At 41.2% G+C, this 27,983-nt stretch overlaps 3 protein-coding genes across 5 annotated transcripts; 2 read left to right on the top strand and 1 right to left on the bottom strand.

The window, feature by feature from the left end:
* Nucleotides 1-8: 8 nt before the first annotated feature.
* LOC131249435 (pentatricopeptide repeat-containing protein At4g02750-like) lies at nt 9-22,976 on the top strand. Of its 3 annotated transcripts, XM_058250227.1 has the most exons (3): nt 9-351; nt 1,282-1,568; nt 18,940-22,976. In XM_058250227.1, exon 3 carries the CDS (start codon nt 18,960-18,962, stop codon nt 21,183-21,185), a length of 2,226 nt encoding a protein of 741 aa, XP_058106210.1. In that variant the 5' UTR covers nt 9-351; nt 1,282-1,568; nt 18,940-18,959; the 3' UTR covers nt 21,186-22,976. The 3 variants fall into 3 exon arrangements, with proteins under 3 accessions (XP_058106210.1, XP_058106213.1, XP_058106212.1); XM_058250230.1 differs by lacking the exon at nt 9-351 and having other exon boundaries at nt 1,064-1,568; nt 19,031-22,976; XM_058250229.1 differs by lacking the exons at nt 9-351; nt 1,282-1,568 and adding an exon at nt 9,184-9,267.
* Nucleotides 2,910-4,986, top strand: LOC131249440 (D-glycerate 3-kinase, chloroplastic-like). The gene is made up of 4 exons (XM_058250251.1): nt 2,910-3,286; nt 3,460-3,576; nt 4,323-4,373; nt 4,662-4,986. The coding sequence occupies exons 1-4, from the start codon at nt 3,233-3,235 to the stop codon at nt 4,686-4,688; spliced, it is 249 nt and encodes an 82-aa protein (XP_058106234.1). The 5' UTR covers nt 2,910-3,232; the 3' UTR covers nt 4,689-4,986.
* On the bottom strand, nt 9,753-13,853 carry LOC131249439 (pentatricopeptide repeat-containing protein At2g35030, mitochondrial-like). The gene has a single exon (XM_058250250.1). The coding sequence runs from the start codon at nt 11,941-11,943 to the stop codon at nt 11,302-11,304; it is 642 nt and encodes a 213-aa protein (XP_058106233.1). The 5' UTR covers nt 11,944-13,853; the 3' UTR covers nt 9,753-11,301.
* Nucleotides 22,977-27,983: the final 5,007 nt, after the last annotated feature.

The raw sequence follows: 27,983 nt of genomic DNA, 5'->3' as shown, positions 1-27,983 counted from the left end.
AATTTAACGGATGGCATAGATAAATGACATACATTATGATCGGCCACACGTAGCCCCTAACAGCACCGTTCGTCTCAAGTGGACGTCCGCGCCCATAAGAAAAACATCCCAAATGTTTCATTCTCGCGCCCACAGCCCCTTGTCGCTCCTTTCTCTCTATCTTCTCCCCACTTCTCTTTCTCTTTCCCTGCCCATCCTCGACTCCCCATCTCTCTCCCTGCCCATCCTCGTTTGGCCGAGTGGTGGTCCAAGGCCCTCCCTACCCACGCACCACCTTCATTCCTCTCTCAATCACAACCTCCCTTTCTCGCTCTCTCTGAAGCTCGATTGAATTAGATTCATGAACGCGAGGTATTTTTGTCTCGCTCTCCCTCTCAATCTCTCTCAATCTCAATGTTGATTTATGAATTTGGGGATTTAGTAATTTGTGGATTTCCAATTCGAATGTGGACCCTCATTTAGGGATTTGGGGATTTTAGGGCTTACGGATTTGAATGTGGACACTGAATTTGGGTTTTTCTGATTTTACAAATTGGGGATTTTAGGATTTTGGGATTCTGAGAATTTTTAAAATTAGGGATTTCACCTTCCAGATTTGAAAGAGTAATTTTGGTCTCAAGTTGTGCAGTTTGGATTCACTCAAAGATGCCCCATGCATGTGTATGTGCGATGATTTTAGTCCAATATGGCCTCAATAAAGGCTAGATAGTATGTTTCTCTTTTTACTTGTTTTTGAGAACCAATTGGGTGTGCACTGGACGCAATTTCATCGTGGCCATTCATAAGATGCAACACAACGTGAGCATTTCAATACTTTCTATTTAAGTGTCATTTAAATGCGTAGAAGATGAGGGACATTCATCAGGTGGGATACTGCAAGTGTGCTCATACACCGTGGTGGCCAAAATTGGACAGTCCAGATTGATGGAGAGGCTCATATGTGAGGTCTCGTTGAACATTTTCTTATCAGGTTCGTGGAGAAGTTTGCTTATACTACTCTTCTGGCACACATGTGGAAGATACATGCCATCCATGAATAGAACAGGTCAACTCATCAAAGTGGGCCACGTGAATGTTGAACGTGGATACGTTGCCTACCTTTTCTTGGGCTGTCTTGCTTTTCTTGTCCCACTTGCTTTGCTTGATTTTTTCTTGGGCCAGGATACATTGGATGGTACTTGCTTTGCATTTTGGGCAACATGTACTTGGACCATTTGTTACTATTCAATGTTCCATCTTCATTTTTAGTATGTTAATTTTCTAATTTGGTTCCTTTTGCAGGGGCATTGGAGCTGTTGTGTATATAGTTCCTGAACTTGAAAACAATCAGTTGCTGAAAATAAGCCTCCGGAGTGTGGGAAATGAAGACACGACACCCATATCACAGGTTACATGCTCTTTTTTCTTTCTGGGCTTTCCTTGCACTAACAAGGGATGATCTATTAATTGGACAATGAAATTTATAGCCCTCTTCCCAACAACTCATCTAACATGTGGTGCAAAAATACGGAGTAGTAGTACGTGATGGGCGTGGTCCTGATTGTAACGTTTGGAGAAATTTTAAGCAGGTAAATATCTTTCTTCATTCATCCAAGGGCTTCGAATATAAAGCAATTTTGGTGTGAACTATTCATGTTATTTTAGTTGTCTTAAGTGTATAATCGTGTGTCTTTTAGCATATCCTGAAGTTTCGATTAAACATTCCCATTTTCATATAGTTTCCCCAATGTTTCCCTAGATTGATACATTACATATGATACATGTGATATTTTCCCATGTTTCCCATGATATTTTTATCTTAAGGGCGCAATACATTGTGCAATACCGACATATAAAAACATTGAAAGAATCAGTGCAATATAGTTGATGCATCTTTAATGAAACTGAACAAAAGAGCGTACAAAGAGAGAGCCAGGTCCACTGATGATGAGAAACCAACACATGACCTGTCCATCTGAAATTACATCAAATAAGCCTAATTCCCCCGAAAGATCCTCTCTACTACAACCTGACAAAAAACCAAGAAACTCTCCCTTAGCCTTTTGGAACATCAATTCCATGGAATCTTGGCGGCTGTTAAAAGTGCAATTATTTGATGACAGATGATCATGATCCCCATCTTAAGAAGTGAAAAATAGATGGATAACCTGCAGAAGCTTTCAGAGAAGTTGATGACTCCAACCATGACACTGTAAACCAAAGAGATCTCAAATGTGTGGTTTTATTCTTTCTTACTCTATGCAAGCTGACTTCTTTGTTTATAATTACAATTAGGATCTTCTGTATTACTCTACAAAGAATGGTTAGCTCAATGACAGGAATTGATTTTTCACTCTGAAATCTGATCATGCTATACACATCCAACAAATTTCAGGCACATGCAACATAGCAAGTACTGTTTTGAAGAAGACAACTTAAAAAGTTTAGAAACAGTTAATCATTTAATCGTCATAAGAATACCAGAACAATTGCCAAATGCTGGTCTTCCTTTGGTCCAAGCATCTGATCAGCTACAGCAGCTGCTGCAACGGCTCCAGCTGCTGCTGGCATGGCCTTAACAATTAGTAAAAAAGAGAGAAGCATAAGAACCACGGTCACAGGAAATAAAAAGAAATATTGGAAAAAAAAAAGAGTAATGATCTAGCATCATATAAAATAATAATGCAATTTGTTTGGAGTAGAAACAAAGAACCACAGTCACAGGATTACTGAACAAGTGGAATAACAGAACTTATGTCCAGCATGTTAGAAAATTAGGTAGGTTAGAATGATGCTTGTACCATATTCTATGCAAGCCAGTAAGTGCTAGCATCAATATGATAAATGCATAAGATAAATGAAACTATCTATTTTTACCCTGCATTGCTCTGCCACAGCATCCTTTTATTAGCTCTGTAAGAGAGAGGTGTATGCGGTACAATCATAGCTCATTACTCTTTCTCGGGGATGATACTTCCCTCCAGAAGGAAGCAGAATTGGCCAAGAGACTGGTTCATATAGACTTTCCAGTATGAATTTCTTTCTGTCAGTTTTTATTCAAGGATCATTTGCCTATTAGGAATGCACTACCAAAAAAGGTTTGAAAACTTGAAGCCCTGCCAACCGTGAATTTGGCAGTGCACTCAAGCACACCCAAAACAACCTTTTGATTCTGTGTATGGTATATATGATGATCACTGTTCAGTATTTTGATTGTGTTGTGGTTTTTTAGGTCGTATTGTTCGAAGGTTGGATGCTTGGTTTCAAACGTCTACCAAACGAAGTCGTCAAAGCAGTTGACCCACAGGTTAGCCCTTGAAAAAGGGATCCAACGCTCACACCTGTTTTATATTGCATGTGCTTGGTTAGTGTATTTTTGCAAAATGCATGTTTATTGTTAGTTAGTCAGTTTGGTTTTTATGCATGTTTATTGTTAGTTAATCAGTTCGGTTTTTACTCATATCAAACTTCATATTCCAGCTGGATATCATAAATAAAAAACTTAAAGCTTATTATGATGCATGGGATAAGTTCGTACAGTCGTGGATAATTATCAAGATCAAGGACCCAAGTTGCGTCTTTCGGTGGTGGTTGAAGGTTTGTAACATTTTCATGAATGGAAGTTCTGATAGGGAAAAAAAAAAAAATCTAAGGGTCAGTTTGGGCGGTGGGATTAGAAGGGATTAGGTGGGATGGGATTCAAAAAACATAATTATTACCCATGGCAGGGATTGTCCCCTATTGCCATGGGATAAAATTAATGCCATGCTTTGTTGATAATATGGTGGTACATTGAATGGATATACCCACATCATTTGAAATTACTGAGAATAACACACGTGTTATATCTAAACGGTTCATTTGTTTTGTAACCTAATTTTATGGCATGGGCCTAAAAATGAGGTAGATCCAAAACTTATGTAGCCCCAAAGAAGTTTTCAACGGTAAGTATTCAATCCCTGTTGCTTTCTATGGTGGGGTCCACTTGAGCTTTAGATTTACCTGATTTTTTGGCCCATGCTCTAAAATAATCTCGATAAATGGGTGGACGGTGTGGATATAGCCCACACATCATGTTGGGACCTACACAACTTCCCAAACATTGAGTGAAATTGGCACGGGACCCAATGCAATTCCATTTAATGTAATTCCAAGCTTTTCCATTCTTCCCAAACATGGAGTGGAATTGGCACAGGACTAGATGAATCCCATCCCACCTAATCCCTTCTAATCCCACAGCCCAAACTGACCCTAAATTCCTCTATTTTTCCATCCTGCATTAAGACAATCATCATTCTCATGGCTGCATTTTTTAAAACTTTGTCACCTGTATGACTTCGCAGGCCGAGGTTGCTATGAGGGCGGAGGGCAAACCTGGTATGTCTGATGAAGAGGTATGTTTCTTCATCCGTCATTTTCTCCTCCCCAACGACGTCGTCTTTTTCAGTGAATTTACTTAGTTTGATTTTTTATTTTTATTTTTTTCATTTCATTTGTCAAATTGATGTAAATGTATAGATATCTCTTGTTGTGGGAACACCATTATTATACTTTCTATATGGGCATGTACTAAATCACCTGTGCACCATAGGGGAGTGCACTCCATATGCTTGAAAAATGTTTCCCCTTAGCAGCTGGACTTATCTAATAATCTCTTTTTTTCCTTTTCTGAATTGATGCAGGATATGGGCTTCTCTTTGTTTGATTAAGCGGTCTTTGGATTCATATTGATATGTAGGACTATGGAGTTTCATTCAGTTAGAGAATATCAGCTAAAAGATTAGTTACTGCATGAGTTTTTTCTATTTGGATTTTCCCATACAGGTTTTGGAATGTTGGATTTTCCCATATGGGTTTTGGAAGATGGGTGTGAATCACTCCCTATGTTTATATTCTATTATTCTTTTTTTGTATTAGTTTAGTTGGGTATATGGGTTTGTAAGCCATGAAGTCTTTATCTGTATTAGCTTAGATGAGTGATCAGGCAGGGCATGTACTAGCAATGGTAAGAGACAACATTATTGGCACTTTCCTTTTCTTATAAAGCAACAGCTACGGATATTAACCGTAGCAATAGTTATAAACCGTAGCTATGGTAAAGAAAGGAAATATTGCTACGGATTTTGTTCGACTTTTAGCTACAAATAATATCCGTAGACGTATGAATATTGGCTACAGAGCATCTAGCTACGGATGGAATTTGCAGCCATAGATTTTAGACCATCGTTACTGCACCTGCGATTACAGTCGTGCTACGGGCAATAGTAAGCTACGGCTTTTACCGTAGCTATTGACCCTTTTTAAAAAAAAAAAAAAATATACAACACTAAACATAAATGATAAGTCAAGCATGGAGATACATGAAAGCAAACTAATCTAACCATTGAATGAAGAAAAGCTCGAAGAGTGAATCCTCACCTCATGTGTGGATTCGCTTCTAAGGTCACTAAAGAACAAATGCGTTGCAAAGACACGTGATTTGACCTCTTGACTTGAAGTTGCATGGGTTCAGCACACATTGCAACAGCACTCGAGTACCATTCGACTTGCTTCAAGACACGATTTGACCCAGTTTCAACTAAATTGAATAGAGTCCTAGTTGAGGTATTCCAAGATTTCGATTAGACCCAACTCGATCTTGAGTTCGGCTATGAACTGCCGAGAAGCACGAACCTGAGCACGATCAATCCAAACCTGCTTGAATCAGTTATCAATGCTGAAACTACATACTAAAATCAGCCCATAAAAAGACAGAGAACTTAAAGAAGACTCACTGAGTCAACTCGCCACCCAAATCAAGATAACTCGGTCGGATTCAGTGTCCAATCAACTGAATCCCATCCGATTCTCCACCTCTATACTCTGCTACGGTGGTTGTGGATTCGAATCGAACTAAACCAGTTCGGACCAATCCTAAAACTCAGTAAGTGGATAGCCGAGTTAACTCAGCAACCACGTAACAAAACCCAACCGGCTGCACTCTTTCTCCTTCTTCTTCATCTTCATCACTCTTTTTTTTTTTTTTTTTTTTTGAACAAACAAATCTGACAGACTCAACAGAGCATGCTCGAGTCAGCAATGGATGTTGAACATAGTCACTAGCCGAGTTAACTCGTCATCGACCATCCAACCCAATTTTAAACTGGATGCAACCCCAATCTTCTTCTCCTCTGTTCTATCTTTCATTCTCTCCTTCTCTCAACTAGGACATCTAGCAATGTCTGGACTCGATAGATCTCGCCCGACACGACCCGGACTGCGAGTCAACGACTCAGCCCAGGTTTCCTCACCTCGCTCGGTTTATTCTTCCGGATTGGGCAACTACTGGTAGGGTTTATATTGACTTGATGAATGACAGTCAGATGCATACCATGTAGGCCTCCTTGTGGATGGATTGGATCTCAGATTAAAGCTCCCACTAGAATGTGTAGTGGTGCAAAAACGACAAAGAAGAAGACTGTCTTCAATGGCAAATCTCGACTCGACGAGTATTTCTTCAAAACGGAGTTTCTGGGTGGTTTGAATCATTGCACCAACGCTTATGGATGCTTCGAATCGAAGCTCCATGGAGGTTTGGGCGGTGGGTTTGAGTTTTGAAGGAAATAGCCGGTTTTCTCGAGTAGCTGCAAGAAATGGAGCATCGGCGCTGTTGTTAGATATTCTTTTTTCTTATATTAAACCCTAGACCTCCCCAAAACCATCGGATGAAAATGAACGGTCTAGATTGCCATTCACCCAACTCCTCTAACAGCCTTAACGAAAGAAGCTCCTAGAACTATGTTTGTTATGCACAGCTCAGCAATCCCTGCAAGTAGAAAATGAGAGGTTAGGATCTTCCCTATGAAGGGCTGAGATGGCGTGGAGAACTCCCAGCTTGGCAAGCAGAAATAGTTTCCGTTTTCGGAAAAACCACTCACGGGCAACTCATTTTGTAGCTGAGTGTGTGTGAACACTGAAGAACGCCAACGCATGAAGGGATACGGTTTTGGTCGAATCCCTCGTCCTCACATAATGGACAGTTCAGATCTTCAAGTAGCATAAAGGTGGTGGGTCCTAATGCAAATGAACGAACAACGTCCGTTGCTGACCAAAAAACGAAGGATCCTCTGTTATAGCCTAGAAGTCCGGATCCTCTGTTATCAGGTCAACAGAGAATTCCAGATACCCTAATCCTCATTGGCCCACGCCACCACCCACTAAAAAACATAAAAACAAATAAAAAACAGCGTCGGACGCCAAACCATTAGGCTAACAGGAATTCTCTGTTTACCTGATGACAAAGGATCCCGACTCTGTAAGCCGAACAGGGATCCTCTGCTCGTGGCTTTTTCATTGGTCCACATCTTCTGTTATTTTAAAAAATAAATAAAGAAAAAAAGTTTTGAAAATTTTAACAAAAGAAAAAAAAATAAAAAATAAAAAAGAAAAAGAAAAATAACATAAGAAAAAAAAAAGCCCCCGTTAGCTTCTCTCCCAATTCTCCCTCCTCTCTCAACTCTCCTATTTCTCTTAACTTCTCTCTCAATATTTTTGTTTGAAACAGAGGATTCAGACTCTCTTCCTCTCCTAACATTTCTTCTTATTACAAATAGAGGTCCGGCTTTGTGTAGTGTCGAAGAGATTTATGCAGTCATAAATGCATGCCAACGTGGAATAGGTATGTGTGATCTTGGCCATTCAAAACTCCAGCGGTTCATATAATATATAGGATTTAGGGTTGATTTTTGTCCATTGCTCTTTAAGGTAACCCCTTAGATTTATTTGAAGTGTTTTTATGTTAGATGATGCGTCGTGTCTTAGTTTAATGTTGGTCAGATGTTGAGGTCAATATCTCAACATTGTATGTGTGGCATGATGATTCTCATGATATGCTTTTCAAGAATATCATGTATCTTTTAGAATGTGAGATTTTTGGGCTAATTGCTAACTGAATCTTAAGGTTGATTGGTCATTTGGGTTGCATAACTGAATCTCAGGATTGATTGCTTTTCTTTGCGTTGGCTGAATTCTTAAGCAATGATCATTCAATTTAAAATTTACATTATCCCTTGTTTGACTTACTTCTTGATATGTTTGTTCTTTTAAACTTACAAATGGAGACTTTGGTAGTAACCATTGCAAATGGGTACCAATGTTGCTTGGTTGAAGTGATATATGTGGACAAAGAGGCTGAAGATATTTATTTTGACTAAGTTAGGAGTGAACCACATGGAGGATTTTTTTTCTTTCTAATGTATATGAATAATTTTCAATTTATTCTAAATATTATACATCTTTTATTATAAAGTTATGCAATATACACCTTTTATTATTACGGCAACTTCCTTTGATGTGGTCCATTGGAGCCCTATACCTCCTCATTTTTTTGCTCATACCTTAAAATGATGCGAGAAAAACGATGAAGATAAATCACTTACATCACGGTAGCCCCACGGAGCCCCGCCCGGATGGATTCTCGTCCAGGCGGGGTGTTATTTAAGAAATCGGATTACGGATCACGTACCACTCACTACGAGTAAACTCTATTGGGCCCATTGTAATCCACGTGGTTTATCTACACCGTCCATCCGTTTTTCCATATCATTTTAGGGGTTGAGCTCAAAACTGAATTATATCAAAAGCTCAAGTAGACGGTGCCAAAGGAAACAGCGGATGTATTATTGATTTCCACCATTGAAACCTTTCTAAGGTCCCCAGTGATGTTTATTTGTCATCCAAACTGTTGATGAAGAGAAAACACAAATATCATCTTGATCTAAAACTTTTGTAAGCCCCCGAGAACTTTTCAACGGTAGAATTCAATTCACACTGTTTCAGGTGGTGTGGTCCACGTGAACTTTAGATATGATTAATTTTTGGTTTAAATTCCTAAAATTATATGATAAAACAGATGGACGGAGTTGATACAATGCATGAATGACGGTGGACCCCACAGAGCGTACTGAGTTACTCAGCACGCAATCCGCTACCGCTATTGCCAAAGGGATTAGGGCCTAACTGCTTCCGCTGTTGCAAAGGGGTTAGTGCCCTCTCTCAACTCTCCCTTCCTGTCTCTCTCTCTCTCTCTCTCTCTCCCACCCAAGATTCTGTTCGCGACCGCCCTACCCACGCACGCCCTCTCACTCTCTCTGAATCTGTGGTTGAAGGCTTAAATCTTCAGGAACATTGAATATCTCTCTCTCTCTCTCAATCCGTCTCCTTAACCACCGTTTTGTGGTCCATTGATTGAAAGATTAAGATATTTCAATCTCGAAGGCTTCCCAGGCAGCCACAAGCAGCTGCATTTGGGTAAATATCAGTTCTTTTTTCCTGATAAGTCACTTGTATTTGGGTAAATATCCTTCTGTTATAGTTGTTGATTGAAAAAGAATGTATGGGGTTGTACCGCTTCATTTGTCTTCTTAAGGATATTGCTTTAGTGCCTGCAAAGGCATCACTGATACTATTTATTAACTACTGGGGATGAATTGTGATGTTGTTGTTGATCCTGCTTTGATTAATGTACTTACTGTCTGGAGTATGCACCAGAACTTGATAGATAATTGGTTTTTTAGCTCAAACCTATTAGGTTGTTGGTTGGATCTTCTTGTCTGAGAATTTCATTGTCCTTATTTCAATCTTTCTGGAGGTAGATGTTCTGTATTTTGTAAAAATAACCTTTCTTTGGTATCTGATAGACAACAAGCATGTCTTCACGATTTTCATAAGCACATGTTTTGAAGTGCCAGTATGTCTGGGTACACAGTTTACCTGTAGTCAATATCAATTTTTTGTTACCTTATGGATAAATCACTCCTAATTAGGGGTGGCAATTAATCACTCCCAATCTGGGTACACAGTTTACCTGTAGTCAACATCAAAAACCCGTTTCCTCTTCTATTATTTACAAACATATACATAGGCCAACAAGTGCACAAAATACATAACTATATGCAGGAATGGAAATAATCTGTAATGTAAAACAGGTGTTGTTGCTCTCAACTCGTTGCCCGTGTATTCTAAGTCAAAAAGTTTCCATTTGATGGTCAATAATTGAGGATGATTTTTTTAGTTCCTTGATAAACTGTTGCTTCTCAAAATAAAAAAGGGTAAAGATGGGTCGTGGTTAACCATATAACAGTGCATGTTATTTGGCAATGCTGTCAAGAGAAACATTCACGTCATACACTGGTGACATGGTCAAAGGCACATGCAAATTAAATCCAACCTAATTTTGCATGTATTAAGACTGCAACGACAACCCCACAAATAGGCTTAGATGAGTTCCCAAAGACTTTGAATCCTTATAGAAGCAGTCTCATGGTCCATGACCTCATACTGAAGTCTCAGGTGTTTCTCTTGCATTTGAAGCGTATTTACTCTAATGATTTCAATTAATTGCAAGTTGCGTCTTTGGAGCTATATTTATTTTGTTTCTAGTCCACACTTTTTGTGCTTGTGCCGTTGTATCCAATTAGTGTTGGCAGAGATACTCAACCAACATGAACTTGTTTTTACTTCCCTCCATTTATTTGGTAAGCAGAACCTTATGCAGTATCTGTTGTTCATTTTCCAGCTTGAAGGTGGTTACCTGTAGAGCAGCAAGGTTGGCACAAGCACTGACACCACATGCATATGTCGATTAATCTGGTTTCAGACCTTCTCTCCTCATCAATAGAAAGTACCTGAGTGCATCGACATAAACCTCATTTTGTGTGTAGCTTGAAACAAGAGAATTCCAAGAAACTGTGTTCTGTGCGCCCATCTCTTCGAAAATTCTAAGTGCTCTATCCATGTTTCCTTCTTGCGCAAAACCGACAATTAAAGTGTTCCATGAAATAACGTCCTTCTTTGGCATCCACTCAAACAATCTCATTGCTTCATCCATTCTTCCACACTGGGCGTAACCCGCAATCATAGAATTCCAAGACACAATCCTGACACCTCAATTTTCTCAAAAATTTGTCGACCATCATCCATCCTCATGCTTTGAACATACCCTGAAATCATGGCAGTTTGGGCTGCCACGTTTTTATAAGGCATCCTCTCAAGCAATTCTCTCGCCTTATCAAGCTTCCCAACACGAACATACCCGTTAATCATTGTCGTTCATGAGACAGAATTTCGTTCCGGCATTTCGGAGAAAACCCAATAACCCTCTTCTACTTCTCCAATTTGCACATAACCTGTTATAATGGCGTTCCAAGCGACCACATTTCTCTCTGGCATTTGATCGAAGAGTCCTCTTGCTTTGGTAATCTGACCATTCCTTGTGTATGCACTCAACAATGTCACCCATGAAACAACATTAGCACAAGGAATTCTCTAAAAAAACTAGAAAGCTTAATCCAAATCGTCAATCTGGACAAACCCATCAATCATCAAATTCCAAGAAACCACATCTTTGACTGGCATCTCATTAAAAAATTTTGAACCCAAATTCATCTCTTCATTATAGGTGTACCTTGCTAACATTGAATTCCATGAAACCAAGTCCTTGGTCGGCATCTCATCCAATCGTTTACTCGCGGCATCAAACTGCCCGTTCTTTGCGTACCCTGTGATCATCGATTTCCAACAGGCTAAGTCTTTCTTATCCGGCATCCAATCGAAGAGATGCCTCGCCTTTTCAAGCTCCCCATTGTGGGTGTAGCAAGTTATCATTAGAGTCCAAGAAAAGATGTCTCTATTAGGCATTTCTTCGAACAACTGGGCAACTTTACGAACATGGTCGTTGTGAGAGTACCCAACGATCGTGGAATTCCAGGAAACCAAGTTCTTGAACGGCATTTGATCAAATAGGCGCCTCGCATCATCGATTCTGCCATTCTTCGAGTAGTCTGAGATCATCGAATTGTAAGTGACTGTGTTCCGGCTCTTCATGTTTTCAAATATTCTAACGGATTCTTCGATTCTGCTAGATTTAGCGAATTGGGTTATCTTCAGATTTTGATTGTAAACAACGGACTTGAGTTTCGATCCCATTGGATGGAGGTGTGGAGAGTCTGCACATGAAAGGAGAATAAGGGAAGGGTATTTATGTTAATATTCAAATACTTGAAACGGGCAGGTAACAGTAAGATGCAGGAAAATGGAGGCTCGAGTTTGTGGCAAGCTTATGCTCCAGATTCAACTAGACCACACCACAGGAAAACAATAATGATTAGATATCCACCATTAAAATCCTCCTAAGGCCCACTGTACTGTTTATTTGACATCCAATCTGTTGATTAGGTCATACTGACCTGGATGAAGGGAAAAAAACAAAGATCAGCTTGATCCAAAACTTTTATGGCCCCAAAATTTTTTTAATGGTTGACGTTCAATCACTGCTATTTACTTTAATGTAGTCCACTTGAGATTTGGATGTACCTCATTTTTGGGTTCATACCATAAAATTATCTAGAAAAATAGATGGACGACATGGATGAAACACATACATCATGGTGGGGCCCATAGAGCACGGAGAAGTTTTCAATTGTACACGTTAAATCCCCACTGCTTTCTATGGTGTGGTCCACTTAGGCTTCGGATCTATTTCATTTTTTGACTCAATTCTTAGAACAATCTCATCAAATGGACAGACGGTTTGGACATAACACATACGTAATGGTGGGGTCATAGAAATTGGTGACGTCAACATCATGCAATCCGCTTCCTCCATGTTTACACGTGAGTCTTATAATCCTAACAAAACATGTGAGCTTACTTAGCCCCTTGCGCTAGCAGGTAACCTTATTCTCTTTATATACGGAGAGTAATTAGATTTATGATGAGAAATTAGTTTTTTTTTTCCTGATAAAAATGATTGATTTGAGTTTCTTGCGTGTTTTTCTCATACTAATTTTTGAAGATTTGCAAGATGAGAATTTTGATTGGAATTGGTTTTGGGACTTGATTTATCTGCGTTATCTGATCCTAGCTCCTCGCTTTTATCGTATATTACTATGAGAGCTTAAAGTTTTTGTAGCACCCACAACAGTTCTGGCCACCTTAGCGGACCACCAGGGCTCAATCTGGCTAGTTTCTTGGGTCGATCCATGTTCAAGTCCATCTTCACATTATGCTTTAGAAGGAAGAATCCAACTCCAACAACTAGTGCTAGGCCCATGTCTTCACCGTCCCCGAATCCTCCATCAATTCCATCTCCTTGGCTTCACACAACCTCGACCTCTACCTCGCTTGCGGCTCCTTTGACGGCAACGTGTCCATCTTCATTGGCTGACCATCTGACAGCTCCTCGTACATTGCTCGGATCAACCAAGCCCACCCTATTAGTGTCACATCCATCTCCTAGGCCTCTCCGACCTCCTTTGACAACAGACCTCCTCATTGGCCGACAACTCATTGTACATTGCCCAAATAAACCAAGCCCACCTATTAGTGTCACATCCATCTCCTAGACCTCTATAACCTCCTTTGACGTCAATGTGTCCATCTTCATTGGCCGATCTGACGGCTCCTTGTACATTGCCCGGATTAACCAAGCCCACCCTATTAGCGTCACATCCATCTCTTAGACCTCTATACCACCACCCCAACACCCTCGTGGGACCAGTCTCCTCGATCCATGAGGACAACGTGTCCATCTTCATTAGCCGATCTGACAATTCCTCGTGCATTGCTCGGATCAACCAATCCCCCCATGCTAGTGTCACATCCATCTCCTAGACCTCTACGACCTCCTTTGACGGCAATGTGTCCATCTTCATTGGCCGATCTGGCAGCTCCTCGTACATTGCCCAGATCAACCAAGCCCACCCTATTAGTGTCACATTAATCTCCTAGACCTCTATAGCACCCCAACACCCTCATGGGTTCGGTCTCCTTGATCCACGAGGGCAACGTGTCCATCTTCATTGGCTGATCTGACAGCTCCTTGTACATTGCCCAGATCAACCACGCCCACCCTATTAGGGCCCGTTTGGCCGGTCAGATTGGAAGGGATTGGATGGTATTGGAAGGGATTGGAAGTCAAATCCCAGGATTGGCCTGGCGTGCCAAACAGAGTCGGTGATCTGATCCCAATCCCATGGATCTTAAGACAATCCGCTGACAACACCATCATTACCTTTAAATCCCATCCAATCCACCCTAATCCTTTCAAATTTGCCTGGGACGTGTTTGGTTTGAGGGATTGGAAGGGATGAGAAGGTTTAATTCCGGGATTGGCCGGGCGCGCCAAACAGATTGGATATAGCAATCTAGGGATATAGCAATCCCATGGATCTCCGGACAATCCACTGACAACTCCATCATTACCTAGAAATCCATGCCATCCATCCTAATACCATTCAATCCCTCCCAATCCACCCGGCCAAACGGGCCCTTAGTGTCACATCCATCTCCTAGACCTCTAGGACCACCCCCAGAACCCTTGTGAGTCCAGTCTCCTCGATCCACCTGTCTAAAAGCTCGTCTCCAATGGATGCAACAACACCTTGAAGGTTTGGAAAGAGTTGGACTTGAAGTTGACAAACGTGGGCACTTCACAGGACGGGACGATTGTCATATGGACGGTGGTGAAGGATGGGGACCAGTGGGAGGGAAAGATGTTGAATGATTTCAAGAAGCCGATTTGGAGGTTCTCGTGATCAGTGAATATATTGGCAGTGGCAGACAATAACAACAACGTGATATTGTGGAAGGAGGTAGTTGATGGAGAGTAGTAACTGGTGATGAGAGTTGAACCTTAGGTTCAGGTTCTTTGATTTCTCTCTTTAATCTGCAGCTGTCTTACCATTTTGTGGCTGTAACTGCAATTTTTATTTTATTTTTTACTAATGATTTCTAGCCATGTTTTTTTTCTTGATTTGGTTCGGATGTATTTGGTTTATATTTGTTAGTTTGGCCATTTGATTTTGTTGAAATTAGGATTAAAGGAATCTTCTGATGGTGTTGAATTCAAAGAGAAAAAAGGAGTTTAGTTAAATTGAGAGTTGTAGTTAACTAGTAATGCTTGGTCACATGGTCGTGGTGGGAGTTGAAAACCTATAAGATTTTGATTTTGAGTAAAAGAGAAAAAAAAATTTATGTGGACCCACCATGATGTATGGAAAGAGTTTCTTGATGTTGAATTTTGAGCCAAGTTTGAGTTCAAACTTTCGAGTAGAGCGTTTTCTTTCTAGTTTTTATACAGACGGATCAAATTTTTTTTTAATAATATATTAATTAAATTATATATATAATAATATTATTATATAATTAAGTTATAACTCGAGCCGAGTCAAGTTTAGGTTGAGCTTTGAGCCGAGTCGAGTCAAACTCAGGCCAGGTCGAGCTCCGCTCGAAATCCTTTCGAGCTCAAAAAATAAGCTCAGCTTGGCCCAGCCCAAACCCAGCTTCAAGTTGAAGCAAGTCGATCTTATCCAAGCCAAACCAAGCGAGTTAACCGAGCTAACTCGATTCATATTTAGCTCTACTCTCTTCATCTGAAAAAATGCTCAAGCTTAGGCTGGTGCGGGCTGGGCATAAGCATCTTGGTCTGGGCTTTGGCTGGATTATTTTCGCCCATCACGGGCCCAGGTTGGATTGGGGCCTGTGTTGAACAATGTAGGCTTAAGATTAAGATTGGATTAGCTTTTGTTTACTTGGTTGTGCAATGTCGTGGGAGATGATTCAAATGCAAGGGTATGTTTTTCATTTTGGAGTTACCATTAGTCAATGAAACTTTTAGTTTACAATTCTTAAGATGATTTAGTAGAATTCTGGCATCATATATTTAGCCATTGTTCGCATAACCTGCAAGGGATCGGGCAAGAAAAAAAAGTAAAAGAAACCTTAACCTTACTTCGCGGAGTCAAGTGACTCTGGGTAGGCGATAACAAGCAAAATAAAACGCAATTGATGAAATGTAGAACTGACCCTCACCCATATCTTAGGCCTACTAACTTGCTCTTTTGAGAGGCTTAAGTAAGTGTCCCTCCCCATTCCTTACCTAGGGTCCCACTTGCCAATGGGAGAATTTAGGTTACTCAAATGCAAGGTTTAGCCCAAAAGATTACAAGAAAGATTGAAGGGTAGAAATCTAAGTTGTTGTCTCTGGGCGGAAGGAGTTACCCTAATCAAGCATGTGTAGCTAGCTACCCTATGCATATGTTGGCCACATTCAATATTTTGATTGGTTAGAATCGATCTTTGCTAGCTTCGAAGGTATGCTTTCCAAATATTGAAGGCGGCTTTGGAGTTAGGAAGGCCTACAGAGGTCACATAGATTGTTGGACTTGTGGACCATCACTAGTGGGTGGGTCCCATAAGGTTTTCTCTCTAATTTTTTGATCCATTTTTCTCTCGATTGTTTGAAGTTGAATTACAAATTCAACTTTACGTGTAGATGGGATAAGGAGACAGGATGAGACTGGATAATCTTCAGCCTCATCCAAACTTCTGACCCTTATAAAAGGGGAGAGGTTTTCTCGTGAAAATTATCACTAAGAAACTGCGAGAGTAGACCCACTCTTTGAAATAAATGGACAAACTCAGAAGTTCGAGAACACCTTCAACCATATCACTTTCCAAACAAATTGGATCCAAATCTTGATTAGTCCCATTATATTATATTGTGTATAATGGATGGGAATCTATCCAACTCCATTCTTTTTGTTAAAAAAAGAAATAAAAAAGAGGAACCATTATAAGCTATCCATGAGTGGTTGGACAACCCATATGGACCCCATATAAATGTACAAATTAAAATGTGCCGTATTTGAAGCCCAATTCACATCCTTTCAAGATTAAGTGCATCTTGTTAAGGGCTTTTAATTAGCAATTTTTAGGCTAATTTATGCCAAGTGTTGGGAAGTAGCATAGGGTTTTTCGGTAAGATCTAACTGATGGTGTGGTCCATTTTTTGAAATTAATGGTTAAGATCTCTTGTATTGATGATGATCGATATATTTGTTAAAATAAAATGATATAAAGTGATAAAATTTTAAATTTTCATGATCTTGATTATGGTATATTAATATTATGATTGTGTACATATTAGTAATCCTGTTAGGTGGGCCACATATTTTAAAACACCATAACCTAAATGTATAACCCCATGTGTTTCTTGATTATTAAATGTATGTGTGTGTGCATTAATGCACGTATGCCTACATAAGAATGTAGATCCCTTGATATATATCCATCAAATCACTATTGATCATAGGTCCATTTGTGAGCAGAACCATCATCAACCGTGACGATCAATGTTGATGAAAGGATCCACCATCAATGATGATCATTAACGGTGATGTTCGGATCCATCATGAACAGACATGATCAATGATGATGATTGGATTTTCTATTCATCTTAGCACTTATTTTCTTTAAATATGATGATAAGATTAATATGTGTGTCACAATTAAGCTTAATATGATTAGATTTATGCATCCCTTTCATTAGATAATAGAAAACTTATACTAAGATTATCTTTATAATTTAAAGTTGTGCATAACTTAAATGGGAGCTAGACTCATCCACTCAATAACGCATACACACATAATGATGGGTTAGTTGTACAAGTGACGGGGACATCATGCGCATGCGCACGCCCCCCACCCTACACACGTACTGAAGGAGGAAGGTCACATTATCGATCTGGATCAACGACGACATCTATGGAGGACCTCTTAGTTAGGGGACCGTGCAATGGAGCATTGGAGTGGACCCGATCATCATAGGGATTCCACCAATGGATCTCATGATTGTGGCCCACTACCCTAGATGATCTAGGATTTTGAGTTTTGGTTATTATCGTTATTAGAAACATCATGAACGGTTTTGATTGCGTTGATTAGTTGTTATTTTTGTTAATTCGTCTCTAAGTAATAGTGTGCGCACATGGCGCGGCTTTTGGGGTTTAAGGTTTTCTTATAAATAGGCAACCCCATGTAGGTTTTTTTTCATTGAAGTTTATGAATAAAATTCTGCGTTTTTTTCTTCTCTATTCCTTGGGAGTTGAAGAAGCTAATTGGGCGCGAACCCTCCCTTCCTCAAAGGGCCAACTACCGTGGTGTAAAACCACAACCATCCCAAAATGTCTCCACCTCGTACACCTCACATCCATCATCTCCCACAGCCTTCCCATCTTCAGATTTATCTTTTCTTTGCACCCAAATTCTCCTCTACAGCAGATTTTCAGATTCTGGCCCACTAGGAGGCCGAAACTTCAATGGAGCACTACGCATACACCGGACCGCAGATCGACGTGAAACTTGGCGTGAGGGTAGACCTCCCCTGGCTGACCAACCCCTAGCTGGCCGTTTCCAGTTTCGTGGGCCCTACACGTGCGGACAGGAACCCACGCACGTGCGTCTGGGCCGGGTTGCCGTCCACATGTGTGGACTATCTCAGGTTAGTCTCTCTCCCCTATTTCACTCCTCTCTCGCCTTAAATCCCTAACCCTAACCCTAGATAATTTCAAATTCCAAGTTTTTCAACTTTTGCAAACCCTAGACTTTCCCCGAATTGAAACATAGTGAATCTCTTGAATTAGGGAACAATCCTTTGCAAGAGTGGATGAATTTTACACTCCTTTGGGCATTGTTTGGTTTATAATTTTATTTGATTTAGCCCTAACGTGTGTAGGCTTAGACCCCCATAGATTCCCGTTGTTGAATGTTTGATCGTATGTGGGGCGTGGAATTTTGTGATTGTTTAAAATTGGTATGATCTAAAGCTTGAAATCTTACATGTCATATTTAATTTCATGTCCTGCATCAACAAGTAAATAGTCATAAAGTGCCTATGTTCATCTTATTTTATTTTGGAGAATGTGATTGGATACTTTCAAATCTCGTCTAATATGAATTGAACACTTTTATAACTTGAAATTTTGAATAGCAAGTGGAAATGCTAATAATTATTGCAAATGATCTAGATGGATAATGAATTCGGAACCTATGCTTTTCCTGCATCTTACCGTTACCTGCCCTTAATTCACGTATTTGAATATTGATATAAATACCCTACCCTTATTCTCCTTTCATGTGCAGACTCTCCACACCTCCATCCAATGGGATCAAAACTTAAGTCTGTTGTTTACAATCAAAATCTGAAGATAACCCAATTCGCTAAATCTGGCAGAATCGAAGAATCCATTAGAATTTTTGAAAACATGAAGAGTCGGAACACAGTCACTTACAATTCGATGATCTCCGCCTACTCAAAGAATGGCAGAGTCAGTGATGCGAGGCGCCTATTCGATCAAATGCCGTTCAAGAACTTGGTTTCTTGGAATTCTATGATTGCTGGGTACTCTCACAACGACCATGTTCGTGAAGCTGCTCAGTTGTTTGAAGAAATGCCTAATAGAGACATCTTTTCGTGGACTCTAATGATAACTTGCTACACCCGCAATGAGGAGCTTGAGAAGGCAAGGCATCTCTTCGATCGGATGCTAGATAAGAAAGACCCAGCTTGCTGGAATGCAATGATCGCGGGGTATGCGAAAAACGGGCAGTTCAATGCGGCACGTAGACTATTGGATGAGATGCCGGCCAAGGACTTGGTTTCGTGGAATTCAATGCTAGCAGGGTACACCCAGAATGAAGAGATGAATTTGGGTTCTAAATTTTTTGATGAGATGCCGGTCAAAGATGTGGTTTCTTGGAATTTGATGATTGATGGGTTTGTGCAGATTGGCGATTTAGATTCAGCTTTCCAGTATTTTCAGAGAATTCCTTGCGCTAATGTTGTTTCATGGGTGACATTGTTGAGTGCATACACAAGGAATAGTCGGATTACCGAAGCAAGAGGACTCTTCGATCAGATGCCGGAGAGAAATGTGGTCGCATGGAATGCCATGATAACAGGTTATGTGCAGAATGGAAAAGTCGAAGAGGGTTATCAGCTTTTCGTCGAAATGCCAGAACAGAATTCTGTCTCATGGACGACAATGATTAGTGGGTATGTTCGTGTTGGGAAGCTTGATGAGGCAAGAGAATTGCTTGAGAGGATGCCTTACAAAAACGTGGCAGCCCAAACTGCCATGATTTCAGGGTATGTTCAAAGCATGAGGATGGACGATGCTCGACATATTTTCGAGAAAATCGGGTGCCGAGACTCTGTGTCTTGGAATACTATGATTGCAGGTTATGCCCAATGTGGAAGAATGGATGAGGCAATGAGATTATTTGAGCGGATGCCAAAGAAAGACATTATTTCATGGAACACTTTGATTGCCGGTTTTGCACAAGAAGGAAACATGGATAGAGCACTTAGAATTTTCGAGGAGATGGGTGCACGGAACACAATTTCTTGGAATTCTCTTGTTTCAGGTTACACCCAAAATGGGGTTTATGCCGATGCGCTTAGGTACTTTCTATTGATGAGAAGAGAAGGTCTGAAACCAGATTGGTCGACATATGCATGTGGTGTCAGTGCTTGTGCCAACCTTGCTGCTCTACAGATTGGGAAGCAGCTGCACAATCTCATTTTAAAAAGCGGCTACACAAATGATTTATTCGTTGGGAATGCATTGATCACCATGTATGCAAAATGCGGAAGGATCTTGTTATCAAAGCAAACGTTCGATGAAATGGATAGTATTGATCTTGTTTCTTGGAATTCATTGATTGCAGGGTATGCATTGAATGGTTATGGAAGTGAGGCCATTGGGCTCTTTCGAGAGATGGAGAGTGCTAGAGTGGGCGTAGATGAGATCACCTTCATTGGTGTTTTAGCTGCCTGCAGTCATGCTGGAATGATCGACGATGGGTTGAAATTATTTGATTCCATGATGAAGGATTACTCCATTGAACCAAATGCAGAACACTATGCTTGTATGGTCGATTTGCTAGGCCGAGCGGGGAGACTGGGAGGAGCCTATAAGCTAGTGATAGGAATGCCGATCGAAGCAAATGCTGGCATATGGGGCGCACTTCTCGGAGCATGCCGCATACACCAGAACCTAGAGCTTGCGAAGTTTGCCGCCGAGAAGCTTTTTGAATTTGAACCGCATAAGACTTCAAATTACGTGCTGTTGTCAAACATGCTTGCGGAAGCCGGTCGATGGGATGAGGTAGAGAGAGTGAGGATGTTGATGAAAGGCAGAGGAGTGCAGAAGCAACCTGGGTGCAGCTGGATTGAGGTTAAGAGCCAGCTGCACGCATTCTTTGCCGATGATTGGACACAGCCACGGACAGCTGAGATCTGCGAAACATTGAAGGCATTGACTGCACAGATGAGAAATATGGGGTGCATGCCGGATGTTGATATGTCTCTGTTCGACTGTGGGTGATTAGAGATGAATCTCTAACCATGCAGGAGAGGAATCGCTTCAGTTTGCAATAGCGGAATGACACCATGAAGCAGCTGCTCGATGGTGATCAGGACTGTTGATTCCGTTGGGCGATCATGTGGATAGACCATATCACAGTAAGCAACATGATCAGACTGGGTATCTCTCTATTCGACTGTGGATGATTAGTGACGAATCTGTGACTAGTCTGTGTTGAAACGAAGAAAGGGAAACTCAACCCACACCGGCATCATCCGAGGAACAGAACAAAAATTATTTCGTTCCATTTTTAGTCAAATTGTGAAGGATATTAAATTAGTAATGCCAAATCAAAAGGGGTGGAGGGGATCCGGATTTGTGTCTCGTTTTTCAGCTGCCTCGAATCCCTCTCTGTACAGTGCCAGTGCCGACTACTTCTCGATGCAACTTTTGACTGCCCTTCATTCAAACCAGTGGTATTTCCTTCGTCAGCTACTTTTGCAAGCTCTATTTGTTCATCAATCAGGTAATCAACCAATATATCATGGTCAAGGCAAAAGGCCAGGTAGAATTATCTCTAGATAGAGATGGATTCCACCTTTTGAAAAGTGGAATACCCTATATGTAAAAACGAACCATAGAAACCAGTGGCTCTATAGACGGTTTGATCTGTTGGGACAGTAGAAGCAGCTGCAAGAGGGGACCCCAATTGATCCTCTCGGGCCTTAACCTTCTGCCTTTTCGGAACCATTTGATGCACTGAGAAGATTCAGAGCCCCTCTCCTGAACTCATGAGAACTCCCTAGAAAGATGTCAGCGAACATTTCATTCCATATTGGAGACGTTGCATCCAACACAATTCTTTCTTGGCAGGCATTGGTTTTAATGGTTTTCCTTGAAGCGCTGATAGGTTTGTTCAAGATCATGTCCGATCATTACTCCAACACAATTCTTTCTTGGTGGGCGTTGGTTTTTATTGATGGTTTTCCTTAAAGCACTGATAGGCTTGTTCAAGGTCCCGTTCGATAATTACTGGGCCCCATAGTGATCATGGCCTCACCCAAAAACCTGACTGGTTGCTCATTGAGTTTCAGAGAAAGAATTCTCCAATATCTCAAGGTACCATTCTCTATGATATTGAGTTTCATCCGGGCTACACCACCCTTACTGCCTATTGTGATGCTGATTGGGTGGGAAGCCCTGATGATCATTGATCCACCAGTGGATACTGTGTATTTTTGGGCTCTAATCTCATCTCGTTGAGTGCTAGAAAGTAGGCCATATGTCTCACTCAAGTACTGAATCGGAATAATGCTTCTTCGTGATCTCTTGGTGTTCCTTAAATCTCCACCAGTCTTTGTTGTGATAATTCAAGTGCTATTTCCTTAGCCTCTAGCCCAGTTCATCATGCTTGTACTAAACATGTGGAAGTTGATTATCACTTTGTTTGTGAACGACCTATTCATCGAGATTTTGATGTTCGATGTCTTGCCTTGGTCGATCAGATTGCTGATATTTTCATTAAAGCGTTCACATCGGCACAATTCATTCTTAAGTCCAAGCTTCACGTCAGGCAAGCTGTGTCAAGTTTGCAAGGGAGTATAAGCCAACACACGATCCACTAGGTTGAGATCTCTCAAGACCCCTCTAAGATGGGAAGATCAGCTCAAGATCTATCCAAAAGAGAGATTTATCTCCCTTAGATGGTTCTCTTCTTATCACAAAGAGAGAATATCAGTGGAAGATATCCACGCTAATATGTACATTAATTGTAACTGACTGTGCTATAAATATAGATTATTCGTTCTCCTCTTTAGTTGTGTGTGTGTGTGAGAGAGAGAGAGAGAGGGCTGTTTGCTGGTGTTTCCAACAGGCTGTTTTTATCATTCAAGTGGACCACCCTAAAGAGTGGGCGGACTTAATCTCATTCCAATGCATGCTCACCATGGCCCCCACTTGATGAATGGCCTGAAGGAATCAGCCGCACAGATCATGTTGCAAGGAAAACACTCAATCACACACATGGTTTGGGTTTGTTAAGTCGTAGCCCTGCTTGTTCACCTTACAGGCACGTACCATCTTTCCCACGGCAATGCCACTTGAGATGGACATCAGGACCATGAAAACGGTATGGTGTACCATGAAGATCACCTGGCACAAAAAATGAGTCAGTCTGCTCATCGGCTTGATGACGCTGTTAGAATCAATAGATAACCAACGGTCTAACTCGACATACAGATGTGGCTGGAGGTGCACACGGGTTGGTTCGGTCCGGTTATGGGGTGAAACTGGAGCCGAACCGTTCCTAACGGTTCTTCAAATATTGGAACCGGAACCGGACCGTTAGCACCCTAGAACTGAACCGGAACCAGACCGTGAAAAACGGTTCGGTTCCGAATTGGTTCCACAGTTCTGGGCTTTTAAAAATCTAGCCCAGTTAGATATTGTTTTGATTTTTTTACCTTTTTGGGTTATCCAATCAGTTGGAGCTCTTGCCCCCATTTTCTTCACTGGGATGCATTGAAAGCTTAATGAAAAACCTCCCAACCATTGTATAACAAGGATCAAGCATTAGAAAGACAATGAGAAAAGGGAGTGGGTCATTGCCAGTGCAGTTGCTGCCAAACATGCAAGATCCCAGAGACTCAATATGCAAGCCCCACCTGGTGGCCACAGATGCACAGGTCATGCATTGCAAGCTCTGGCACAAATATCAAGCTGGTTGGTCCCCACGTCTGTGTTGAATGACTGTTGGTCAATTTTTCTAATCGCCCATGTGCTGTGTTAGATACCCAATGAGCAGATGGCTAGATTTCCTAGCCAAGGGATCTACATGGTGAGACACACCAGATGAGTGGCTTAGATTTCACACATGTCAAACAACTATGGAGCTGAGATTTGCATTAGCCATGTAGGCAAGGCTGTAAGATTATAATTGCACAGTCATCCTTGTCATTAAGTCAACATAGAAGGTTAATATTTTCTTGCATCGCAAGGCAAAATAAAGCACCATGTTTATGTTACTGATCAAACAATGAAAATCCTCACAACTATGATACTAGTAAAGAGGAGATCAATGATGCATTACAACTATCTAGCTCTGTTAGCTATTACCATTGCTATGTAACTTATATTAGAGAGCAACTTGACCTACCCATGACCAGATAAAAATGATGGCATAAAAAGAAGAAGAATAAGGAATTCGATGCAACACAACCAAAATGAGCTAGAAGATCTATTTCAGGTAATAAAAGATGGCTTTGTACATGGTTGTCTCTAAGCTTCAGTTTCAAAAGAAATAAGTTGATGCTATGGATTATCTTTCTAATATACCATTAAAAGAAGAAAGAAACTTTAAAGTAAAGGTTCGGATCCACGGTTCGGATCCATGGTTCGGGTCACGGTTCGGTTCGATTCTACAGGGCCCTAAACCAGAACCGATCCGTATTCAACGGTTCTCTAACTTTTGGAACCAGAACCGAAACCGGTCCTATCTAGAACCGGACCAAACCAGACTGATCCAACGGTTCCGGTCCAGTTACACAGTTCTACCGGTTTGATGTGCACCCCTAGATGTGGCTCACCTAGTGGTGCACCTTATGGATGGAGTGAATGTGGGGCCACCATCACGGTGGGCCCTACACACTTTAGTAGTAGAATGAACTTGTTCTACAATGGTTTTAGAAGACCCGACCTCAATAGAGGCTGGCTCGCCTTAGAAGTTGGTCAGTTTAGCCTTTAACTCTTTTGTTAAAAAAGAAAATGCAATTACTCTCAGCCAAAACTCAAACTTCACAATTGTAGTTAGAAAATCAAATATTCTAACTCCTATGCTAATGGAAGAGTAGTTGTTAAGCCTTTCTTCTTCTTTTTAAAATTTTTCTATAGCATAGCATTTTACATTAAGCAGATTTTCAGGCCAAAACATATCAAAGTTGGTCCGATGGTTTGGATGTGTGGTGGGACCGAGTTGCCAAAATGGGGTTGATATCCGCTCTGGGTTTTAAACATTTGTTTCAATTTAAAATTCCTAAGCTGTTGTTGGTTAAGGTTGTGTTTGGTTCAACAATAAGAACAAATATTTCACAATTCGTGGAGAGAGAGAGAGAGAGAGAGAGAGAGAGAGAGAGAGAGAGTGTGACGTAGAGCGGGTCGCGAATAGTTTCATGGCCAAGATGGATCAGAAAAGGCCTAGTCAACGACAAAAGTGATTTGGACCGTCGGACCTTATATCGGGCGTATCTCCCAATCCGGAATGAGTTATCGGGCATAAAATATATGATTTTGGGGTAGAACGAGCTACTTTAGGCCTGTGTGTTCCCAATACCACGATGGGACGACATGCTCGATATGCTAGAAGGGGCCAAGGTGTTCTTTAAACTTAGACCTAAGGAGCGGGTATCATCATATTCTTATTCGATCCGGTGATGAGTGGAAAACGACATTCAAGACCAAGGAAGGGTTGTATGAGTGGCTAGTCATGCCCTTCGGCCTATCGAACACACCAAGTACTTTTATGCGTGTGATGAATCAAGTTCTAAAGCCGTTCATTGGCCGATTTATGGTAGTATATTTTAATGATATATTAATATATAGTCAGGATGAGACGGAGCATAAGAAATATCTCAAGCAGGTGTTACAAGTCCTACAAATTAAAAAGTTGTATCTTAACTTGAAGAAGTGTAGTTTTTTAACGGACAACTTGTTGTTTCTAGGATTTGTTATAACGTCCACAGGCATCTGTGTGGATGATGAAAAGATGCGGGCCATTAGGGAATGGCCAATCCTGACAAACATTCATAAAGTGGGGAGTTTTCACGGGTTGACGACTTTCTATGGTCGATTCGTGCGAAATTTTAGCATAATAGTCGCGCCTATAACAAATTGTATGAAAAAAAGACTGTTCCAGTGGACCGATAAAGCTGACAAGAGCTTTCATGAGATCAATCATCGTTTGTCTACAACACCAGTTTTGGTGCTTCCTAATTTCGACAAGCTGTTTGAGGTTGAGGGTGACGCTTCATACGTCGGAATCGGAGGAGTATTATCACAGGAAGGCAGGCCGATAGCCTTTTATAACGAGAAGCTCAGCGAAGCTCGAAAGAAGTTGTCGACTTATGAGCTTGAGTTGTACGCAGTTGTTCAGGCACTGCGACATTGGCAACATTATCTAATTTAAAGAGAATTTGTTCTGTACACTGACCATCAAGCATTAAAGTTTATTAATAGTCAAACTAACATGAATCGTGTGCATGATAGATGGGTTGCGTTTTTACAAGAATTCACGTTCTTTCTAAAGCACAAGTCGAGGCAGCAGAACAAGGTGGCTGATGCACTTAGTCGTCATGCATCACTACTTTTTACGATGAGCAACGAGGTGGTCAAGTTCAACTGTCTCAAGGAGCTGTATGTCGAGGATGGGGACTTCAAAGATTCTTGGATGAAGTATCAAAAAGGTCACCCCAGTGACCTTCATATACAGGACAGTTTCCTCTTTAAAGGGAATCGATTGTGCATCCCCCAAAGTTCTCTAAGAGAGCAGATTATTCAAGAGCTACATGGAGGTGGCCCGGTTGGACACCTTCGGCGAGACAAGACGCGAACTCTTGTGGAAGAACGGTATTACTGGCCGCAATTAGTATGTGTTGTGGAAAAAGCCATACAACGTTGTCATGTTTGTCAGACCTCCAAGGGGCAATCTCAGAATACAAGCCTCTACACCCTGTTACCTGTGTCTGACAGTCCTTAGGAGGATTTATCTATGGACTTCATGCTTGGTCTCCCACGAACACAACGCAGCACGAATTCGGTGTTCGTGGTGGTAAATCGTTTCTCCAAGATGGCGCACTTTATCCCATGCAAGAAGACCCTCAATGCAACACGTGGCGAATCTATTTTTCAGGGAGGTTGTACGGCTACATGGGGTCCCCAAGACCATTACTTTTGATCGTGACACGAAGTTCATTAATCACTTTTGGCGGACTTTGTGGACTCGATTCAATATACGGCTTCAATTCAGCAGCACCTACCACCTACAGACTGATGGGCAGACCGAGGTTGTGAATCGCACGTTGGGAAACCTCCTTCGCTGTATTTCAGGAGAAAAATCGAAGCAGTGAGATTTAGCTTTATCTCAAGCAGAGTTTGCATTCAACAACAAGGTGAACTACTCGACAGGGAAGTCACCGTTCTAGATTATCTACGGACGAGTGTCTCACCACATACTTGAGTTGGTCCCTCTGTTCAAGCTCCCAGGCACGAGCATTGCAGCAGAACATATCGCAGACAGAATCATGGGTATCCATGCGGAAGTGCAGACCAAGCTACATGCCTCGAACGAGAAGTACAAGAAACAAGCGGACAAGCATTGACGACAAAAAGTATTTGAGGTAGGCGACCGCATTATAGTCCATCGAGGCAAAGAGAGATTTTCGATCAGGACATACAACAAGTTAAAGAATAAGAAGATTGGACCCGTCTCAATCATTCGAAAGCTCAATGACAACGCTTATGTTGTTAATATTCAAGATGACATGGCGATCTCACGGACTTTCAACGTCGCGGGCTTGACCAAGTAGCATAAACCAGAGCAGGATGAGAACTCGAAGACAAGTTCTTTTGAAGTGGAGGGGATTGATGTAGAGCGAGTCGTGGACAGTTTCATGGCCAAGATTGATCAGAAAAGGCCTGGTCGACAACAGAAGTGATCCGAACTGTCGGACCTTAGATCGGGCATATCTCACAATCCGAAATGAGTTATCGGGCGTAAAATATATAATTTTGGGGTAGAACGAGCTACTTTAGCCAACCAACCCGCAT

This window comes from Magnolia sinica, chromosome 6 (genome assembly GCF_029962835.1).
Source record: "Magnolia sinica isolate HGM2019 chromosome 6, MsV1, whole genome shotgun sequence".
NCBI classification, from domain to species: Eukaryota; Viridiplantae; Streptophyta; class Magnoliopsida; order Magnoliales; family Magnoliaceae; genus Magnolia; species Magnolia sinica.
The sequence above is the reverse complement of the archived record's forward strand: the minus strand, read 5'-3'. Positions and strand labels throughout refer to the sequence as shown.

Coding starts and splice junctions, on each gene's coding strand:
- LOC131249440 (XM_058250251.1), top strand. CDS start 3,233: ATGCTTGGTTTCAAACGTCTACCAAACGAAGTCGTCAAAGCAGTTGAC. Junction 3,577..4,322: donor TCTTTCGGTGGTGGTTGAAG/GTTTGTAACATT, acceptor ATGACTTCGCAG/GCCGAGGTTGCTATGAGGGC. Junction 4,374..4,661: donor CTGGTATGTCTGATGAAGAG/GTATGTTTCTTC, acceptor GAATTGATGCAG/GATATGGGCTTCTCTTTGTT.
- LOC131249439 (XM_058250250.1), bottom strand. CDS start 11,943: ATGGGATCGAAACTCAAGTCCGTTGTTTACAATCAAAATCTGAAGATA.
- LOC131249435 (XM_058250227.1), top strand. CDS start 18,960: ATGGGATCAAAACTTAAGTCTGTTGTTTACAATCAAAATCTGAAGATA.